The sequence below is a fragment of the Coffea arabica genome, chromosome 9c, assembly GCF_036785885.1.
Source record: "Coffea arabica cultivar ET-39 chromosome 9c, Coffea Arabica ET-39 HiFi, whole genome shotgun sequence".
NCBI classification, from domain to species: domain Eukaryota; kingdom Viridiplantae; phylum Streptophyta; class Magnoliopsida; order Gentianales; family Rubiaceae; genus Coffea; species Coffea arabica.
In genome coordinates this window covers 41,481,429-41,489,650 of record NC_092326.1, presented here as the reverse complement: position 1 = coordinate 41,489,650, position 8,222 = coordinate 41,481,429, and the positions used below count along the sequence as shown (strand labels likewise).

Below are 8,222 nucleotides of genomic sequence, written 5' to 3'. Positions count from 1 at the left end.
TGCCTCTTTAGCCAATTGCATCATGTACATTGAAAGATTGAAACCTTTCTAGGCTCTTCAAAGTGATGGCATCATCTTTTAGTTCAGTCCACATTCTATCATTTGCTTCATCAAGACAGAAAATATAAAGAAAAAGGAGCTTAAATTGATTCTCAAGGGATTGCAGTCCCTGACAAATATCCACAGGAACACCGAGAAAACATGAGGTAGCAAGAACTTGACTCCATTAATCATATGAAGTAAACATTGTTCAAGACAAAAGCATTTCACCAGGCACAGAAGAAGTGACTTGGGAACAAAAAAGAGAAAAAGAGGGATGTGTAAAAGGCCGCAAAAGAGCAGCATACAAAGAACGAAGAAATTGAGACAAACCAACATGTTATCTACGTTAACGATTGAAATTTCTTTAAGGTAATTTCTCATGATTAATACACAAAAATTGCTAGGTCCGATATTAGTTGTGACTTGTTTCAGTCTGCGGATTTTCAAACTTAAGATCCAGCGTCCCTTTTCTCCTTAGCTGACTGACATCTAGCTCCAGTTGCACATTCTGTCACAAAAGATAATTGCTACGTGATCTTCTTTGGGTGATTCTGTACACTATTCTTACTTGGCAAGTTGATTAGATACATCAATTGCCCTTGGTCGGTGACTCCACATGCACTACTTTAGGCATAGTTGCTTCTTTTTCTTCTTCTTTCCCAGCAGGTTGTTCCTTGAGGATCTCTCTTTCGATGGGTGGTTCTAGGCACTTGTCCTCTAGTGTGGAAGATCCAGTCAGCTCTTCTTTTTCATCAAGCACATTTCCAATCTCTTGGTGTTTGGGGGATGATGCTGCACTTTTTTCGGGTGATGGATCCATGCATTGAATATGTTTAGTGGGTGACTCTAAGCCCTCATCCTTTCCCTTTGGTGGATTGATGTACTCCTCTTTTTTTGGGGATTCCTCCTTTTTGCCATTTAATTCTTCACCTTCTTCACAATCCTTGGCCTTTGAAGAAATTTGCAGAGGCCCCAGCTTTGCTTCAAGATCCCTGATTAGATATGTTAAAGATCTTGGATCACGAGCTGCTGCCAGTCGCCTACTAGATGATATCTGGTATGCAAAATAAATCAGGGATCATTCCAAGCTCAGATATGACTGTCTAATTAGAATGTAAACCAGCCAATTTCATTTCAATTTAGGGCAACAAGGGACCGAATTGACTCACCCAAAATGAAAAAAAAAAGATAGAAAGAATTATAGTGGCTTGTCACTGCACCAAAAGTCTGTCATTGCTTATCTTCTGAATGCACTATCATGTGAACTTGCTAACTTTGTTAGCACTTACCTATTGACTTCAGTTTCTCCTATCACTAACAAACCCATGCACCAGTGAAAGTAGCTGGACAAAGAGCATTCTAGTGTCATCAACATTTTAGACCTCGTTCCTAAAGGATCCAGGCACTGCCTTGCACTTGAAATGGGTGTCTTGGAAGAGGCAAAGAGCTTAAAAACCACAAAGAACATTGGAGAGATCATTGGCAGAGAAACCAATGCAGACATAGATTTCTGGCTAGTTTCCTTCCAGATATTTCCACGTCAACTAATCTTCAGCCACAGGCTTAGTATTAACAGACATAAAAATAGATATCTTCTAACCATTTAAGACTGGTTGAAAAGCTCATTACATGCAATATTTCTGCAAAGAATTTTGGTCTGCCAAAGTTTAGTTAAGCAGCTGTCAAATAGTATTTCCATGGAATGAGTTTAAACAACAAACCAAGAATAGCAAAATTAACCCACTTAATTATCAAATAAGCCTCAAACTCACCGTCTCCAGTTGCTCCACCCTTCTGTTTAGATCCTCTACTGATGCTTCTTTATAAACAGGTTGGAGAATGTAGAACAAATGAGAATTGAGGTAATCGGAACGATGTTGATCAATTGTAGACTGAGGAACAGTGAATTGACAACCTACTGTGTAGAATGGACACTTTGCAAGTTTCATTGGGCAGACAGTTATACAGTGCCGGTCCATGTCTCGCCTCATGATGTTTGCTGAGCACTTCTGCTCACATGGAAGTATTTTGAAAGGACAAACTGAGTCATGGTAATCTGCTTGACCTGCACTGAATCTGGAATTACACCCCTCATTCATGCAGTCCATTTCCCTGAAACGGCAATTGCAAAAATGCTCAGCAAGCTCTTCTGGAGACTTAAATTTCATATCACAGTGGAACGTGTTTTTGACATCAACATTCTTAACCAACGTTTGCGCAACTGCCTCCCTCCTCCCCATCAGCCAAAACCCATTCAGTTCCATTTCTTGCACAAAATCATCTATCCTATCTTCTCTCCTCTCACTGAGCAACCATCCAGACACCCGGCTAAAAAAGTTCCTTTTTGAACTTACAAAATCATCAATAAATTCTGAGATAATATCGTAAGGGTGGTCAGACACTTCAGCATCTGGACCACCTTGCAGGACCACAGATTCTGCCACAAAATTTTCACTTCTTTGAAACAGATAGTCCACCATGTCCCTTCTAATATCAACAGCCACTGATGCAGGGGTCCTAAAGAGACCTCCCGTTGTGTTGTCAATACAGGCGGAGGCTAATCCAGGAAGCAATGCTTGTGCTATCTTGTGAACTATTTCGGTATCAAGAAGATCACAGTGAAACAAAGGACCCCCCTCTTTTGCCTCTTCAAGGTTTTCTGGTTTGACTTCATCATCACTTGCAGGTGGATCCATGGTTCAAACTGCATGCAAAACATCCAAATGCATTAAAAATTAACAAGACTTGAATAATACCGTATGGCATATATCATATTCAAATGAAACTCATCAAGATTTTCACGACGTGAATGGAAAAACTGTGAACAAATACCATCCTTGTAAAACATAATGAATAATGATGTTAACATGGATAAGACCCATATGCTAAAAGGATCTTAGTAGCTAAAAGCAAAATAATTACTCAATATCTGTGACCTATGTCATGCCTAAGATAAAAGATTCTCTGAAGCTATAACTTGATCTATTGATACTTAATTCCAATGCAAGGACTACATAACAAAATAAAATATAGATTCTGAAACTCTCTGTATCTCCATATAACTAAGGATGGGAGAGACAAATCCGCACATAGAAAAGAGCTCAAATTAAGTAATAATACACGAGCAAATAAGGGTAAAAGAAAAAAAAAATTCAAACTTCTATGATCTTCCTAATCTATATTTCAGCTAAAAAAACCACATCCTTCAGAGTGCAGACTAATTTTAATCATACTTACAACACATCATTATGAAGCTCACCTGATGAAACTAACAATTTTGATGCACAAAGAGTATGCAATTATCACATTAAGTGGGAATCTTTCCAGGTAACGCGTAGTCCAGAGCTAATCAAATCTAGACACCAGAATTTCTAATTTAAACGCCTTACAGTAAGAATAACAACCAATATAGCTATTATTCAAGAAAAAAGATTCAAATTGTTCATCCCAAAATGACAAACTTTATAAGTCGCAAATAAACGTATAAATCATGAGAAAATAACTTATCATTTGCAAAGAACCGTGTTGTAGCAATACTTAGAAAGAAACATGTAATTACAAGAATATAAAATGCTTTATCCGCAACATCAAAACGCGTAAGACTCCAGAAGACAATTGTCAGAAGAATATGCTGGAACAGAATGAGATACTCAAATTACCTTCAATTTCTTAGCCCGTTTGCCACAGATTCAGATAAAAAAAGAAATACTACAAAATGGGTTCTTTGCATTCTCAAAATCAAGTAATGCGATTCCACAAGATCCCATGAAAAAATGTGGAATGAACCCAATTCGTCATGTCAACGTGGAAAAAACACAAGAACATTTGATGGGTAATGAGTGCACATGGAAATGATAATATCTAAATCATCATTGGAAAGTATACGAATACACCTGCAGGCTTGATTGAGCAGTGGCCTTAGCAAAATCCTCTAAGCTATTCCCTGATTTGAGGGGAAAAGGCCCATCTTGTTAGTACGTTGTTTATATTTATGGTCATCATTTGCTGTTTGCTTTTGGACGTCTCTCCCTTCCTCTCCTCTGACTTGCCAAAAAACTGCAAAATTTGGCCGCCCAAACCGCATTTACTTTTGGTTTGCGGTATTTTTGTGTTAGGCCCTTGAGTAATGGCAAATATTTCACGTGCTCAAGAATTACATTTCGAAGATCAAAGAATTTTATGGAGAAAAAAAAAAGAAATCGATGTATTGGCTCAAATTATTGCCTTTTCCTTAGGAAGATATGGAGTGAATAAGGCTATTTTGAGTCGATTAATCAAATTCTAAAAAAAAAAACATATAAAAGAAATTAAGAGTTGGTCTGGATTGTGTTTTTTGAGATTTTTTTTTTAAAAAAAAATGGGAGGATAATCCTTTTCGAAATGTGATATATTTGAGATAAGAATATAATTAAAAATTGTATTAAGGAATATTATCCAAAAATATTTAAAAATTCACAAAAATTGTAATATTTGTATGTCATAGTAGTAACAAGAAGATTCATATTTTACTTGAATTAGAAAATTTTAAGCAATCCTTTTATTTACCTAAAAATAATTGACTTTGATTTTGCTCTATGGTGTTAAAATTTATGAAAATTTATGACATGGCTTGCTAATTTTTAGCATTAAGACTACATTCTTTAACAGGAGGATTAATTTTAATGCTCCTTTGTAAAATTGGAGGATCAAAAGAATTTTGTTAAGATTAGTGCGTTTAATAAAATTAAAATCTGAAAACTGAAGTTTAAAATCTGAAATTTGAATTCTAAATTTATTAAATTATTGAATTGTTAAGTATTAAATTCAATACATTTGATTACATATCGCATTCGTTAATAAGTGAATGATTTATTACTTAATTTTAAAAGTAAATTTTATCTAAAAAAATTCAGTACCATTTAATTAATTTAAATATTTAATTCTTTTTATTATCAAACAATCTGAATATATTAAAATATAAAAATATTGAATTGGGTTAGCCTAAAACAACACACTTTTGCCCTTACAGTTTGGTTTTGGGATGGTGGTTTGTCCTGTTGCCACTTGCCACTCTGGAGTCAGTGATTTTTCTTTTCTTTTTAATGTAATAGGAGTACAAAAGCTTAGTTAATTTACTACTTCAAGAAAATAAAAAAAAGAAGAAGTTAAAGTAAACGTAGAGGAGGGAAGAAACTAGAAAGAGTCGTGAAATCGGAAAAAATGGCGACGGCGACGTATCCACCCCCGCCGCCGTTCTACAGGCTGTACAAGAAGTATTCGGAGGATCCAAAATCTGCTCCGGAGCCTCCTCCCCCTATTGAAGGCAATTACCAACTGTTTGGAGCCACCTATACTGTGAGCAATTTATTTTTCGTTTTTCTTTTCCTTGAATAATCACAGAAATTTCTATCCTCTCTAGCTTTCTAACTTTTCCTTCCTCCTTCCTGCTGCATTTTTTGTTTGAATGTTGTATATTCTGTGCTTCTGTGGATAAAATTAGCTGCAAAATGCACGTTTCAAGTTCTCCTTCCCTATTTTTGCAGACTGATGACGTGCTTCCTAGTCTGGAGGAACAAGGTGTTCGTCAATTGTACCCAAAAGGGCCGAATGTTGGTACGACCTGCTTCCTTTATTATCTGCATTTTTTTTTTAAATAGTAGAGAGGTTGGATGTCATTGTTCATTTTATGGTTTCTCTTTTGCTTGCCACTTTAACATGGCATGATTTGAAGAGTATGCTTTAATCATGTTTACTTTGTACAGATATCAGATTTTTAATCTTTTTTGTCTTTTTTCTTTTGGCATGTCTATTTCTTATTTGGGTTTAGTTTATGTTTATGTTGTTCTTTTCATATTTGGGTTTAGTTGTTCATAGTGTATATTCTTTTGATGCCTTTGGATCTTTGAATAATTGGCGTGCCTGAAATCAGAATGCTCTAATCGAAATAGGAAAAATGTGCTGTTCGGAGTACCCCTTTTTTATTTTATTTTTAATTTTTAAAAAAAGGTTCATTAGAGGTTATTTCGTGGCTTAGCTTCTTCAAGGTACTTAAACTTGAAAATTGCTTTGCAAATGTCCCTTTACATAGTGATCTGAGAGTTTTGACTCCAGTTTAGTAACAAGGGGAATCTTATTGGGTGTCTTTACTGACTGAGCTGGAGGAAAAAGGATTCAAATGTGTTCCTTGGTAGATTAAAGGTCTTTGATATTGATCTTAATTGGTGAATTTGTATCTAGGAGTCATATTTCCATTTTCATTAGCATGTTGATGCACCATAAGGTGCCAATTTATGCACTACAAAACGCAATATTTTTTTTGGGGGGGGGGGGGCATGAATAATGTTCTGTCTGGTACAATGTGTTGGAAACGATCCTAGTCTGGGACGATGTGTTTTAATTCTTTAGCAGCCAAGTTTTTGTTGTTTCAGTATCTAAGCCGATGGTGATTTCTGGCAGACTTCAAAAAGGAACTGAGGGCGCTTAACAGAGAACTCCAACTGCACATATTGGAGCTTGCTGATATTCTCATAGAGCGGCCATCACAATATGCTAGGAGAGTTGAAGATATCTCTCTCATATTCAAGAACCTGCATCACCTTCTCAATTCACTGCGACCCCATCAGGTGAAATTATGTTTTAGTGAAACTTCATCCCTTTTCTTCGGGTTCCTTTTTTGACAGTTGTCTGCCAATTCCTGATTTTAATTGCAAGCTGGGTCCTTCCTGCTTCTCAGGCCAGAGCAACACTGATCCATATTCTGGAACTTCAGATACAGCGGCGTAAGCAAGCTGTTGAGGACATCAAGAGGTACGCATAGTCTCTTTAAGTATGAATATTTTACCAAGATTTCTAATGAATGAAGTCTTTTGGCTTGTTTTTGCTCAAATGCTTGAGAATGCTTTTCTTTTACTGAACTTGAGAATCAACTGTGGTGTCTGGGATCGTCTGGGACCCTGTTGTCTACTGAACTTGAGAATGCTTTTCTTTTCCCCTATAATTCTTTCAGAATAACCAAAAAAAAAAAAAAGATGTCAGTAATTTATTTTATTCGTGTCCTCTTGGTTGTGCTTTCAATATCAGTCAAAGTGTTATGTGATGTTATAGCTGTCATTTCATTTTACAGCCCTTTTTTTTTGCAGCAAATAACATTCAGACACTGATTTGTTTAGATTTCTATTTCGATAAGGGGAAACTTGTTCCCCTTTTTTAGTTTGCAACATCGTAGCTTTATTACAATGCTTAAACTAGCTGATAGTACATTAAGTTGAGATGATGCACATTCTGTTCATGCATTGCCCATTTCCGATAACTCATGGAGGCATTACTATGTTAGATGAGTTAAAACATCTTTTGGTCTCTTTTGTAATTTAAGTACCGTACAGTTATTCTACTCACTTAGCGATATGTGCACTAACCAATTTGTAGTTCAAGGATATCTACATAAGCTGCAGATGGTGTCTTGTGGTTCGCGTGTAAGCTAAGATTGCTTCCTGTGGAACGTGCTGTGCTTGCCTGATTTTATTTTCTTTTGCTTGTTCAGGAGGAGGGAAGAAGCACAGAGACTTCTAAAGGAGGCTCTTGGCACCTTAGATGGACAGTAATAACCTTGGGTGGAAATCTTCATTATAAAGCTAGTGCTGCCAAGTTGTTCGTCAAGTCTTTGAGAATCAGCATATGTCCAGTAGAGTTCGAAGTATGTTGATGTTTAAACATGTAGTTATTTGAGTAGGGATGTAATATCTCATCTGTTGGGAATTTGGAGGAAGAAAACTTCAAGGGCCACACTTGAAGGCTTGAGATCATGGGATTTTCACCCAGACATACTTTTTAATAGTTTCTAGTTACATCCAATGTGTGAGTTTTAGGAGATTTATTTAGCAAGAAGCAATTGACACTCAATTTGGAAACAGATGTATCTTTTCTGACCATTGCTGAATGATAAGGATAATTTTCGCGAAATGTCAATGAGGCTGTTTTACTCTTCGATAAGGGCAAAAGATCTGTTGAGTGTTGGTGATCAATGCTACTTTAGTTTACCTTGGACGAGCAAGGGAATTTTTTTTTGGGGGTATTATTATTATTGTTAGTTTACCTTGGAGGCTAGTGTTGCAGACTTCTGGTCTTCTGCTGTTCTACATTTGATGAGTGCGCTGCGTGTGTGGTTCTGTATTTGGGTATATAGCGCAGATTTTTTGGCAAAA

At 36.4% G+C, this 8,222-nt stretch overlaps 2 protein-coding genes across 4 annotated transcripts; one reads left to right on the top strand and one right to left on the bottom strand.

Moving 5' to 3' along the window:
* Window positions 1-207: 207 nt before the first annotated feature.
* On the bottom strand, window positions 208-4,232 carry LOC113708850 (uncharacterized). 2 transcript variants are annotated; one of them, XM_027231507.2, is made up of 3 exons: window positions 3,702-4,232; window positions 1,815-2,746; window positions 208-1,096 (listed from the first exon to the last, which is right to left on the bottom strand). In XM_027231507.2, the coding sequence occupies exons 2-3, from the start codon at window positions 2,736-2,738 to the stop codon at window positions 632-634; spliced, it is 1,389 nt and encodes a 462-aa protein (XP_027087308.1). In that variant the 5' UTR covers window positions 2,739-2,746; window positions 3,702-4,232; the 3' UTR covers window positions 208-631. The 2 variants fall into 2 exon arrangements, with proteins under 2 accessions (XP_027087308.1, XP_027087307.1); XM_027231506.2 differs by having other exon boundaries at window positions 3,936-4,232.
* Window positions 4,233-5,076: 844 nt separating this feature from the next.
* Window positions 5,077-7,980, top strand: LOC113707931 (mediator of RNA polymerase II transcription subunit 7a). Of its 2 annotated transcripts, none has more exons than XM_027230332.2 (5): window positions 5,077-5,376; window positions 5,565-5,634; window positions 6,478-6,644; window positions 6,733-6,828; window positions 7,562-7,980. In XM_027230332.2, exons 1-4 carry the CDS (start codon window positions 5,242-5,244, stop codon window positions 6,802-6,804), a joined length of 444 nt encoding a protein of 147 aa, XP_027086133.1. In that variant the 5' UTR covers window positions 5,077-5,241; the 3' UTR covers window positions 6,805-6,828; window positions 7,562-7,980. The 2 variants fall into 2 exon arrangements, with proteins under 2 accessions (XP_027086133.1, XP_027086132.1); XM_027230331.2 differs by having other exon boundaries at window positions 5,092-5,376; window positions 6,755-6,828.
* Window positions 7,981-8,222: the final 242 nt, after the last annotated feature.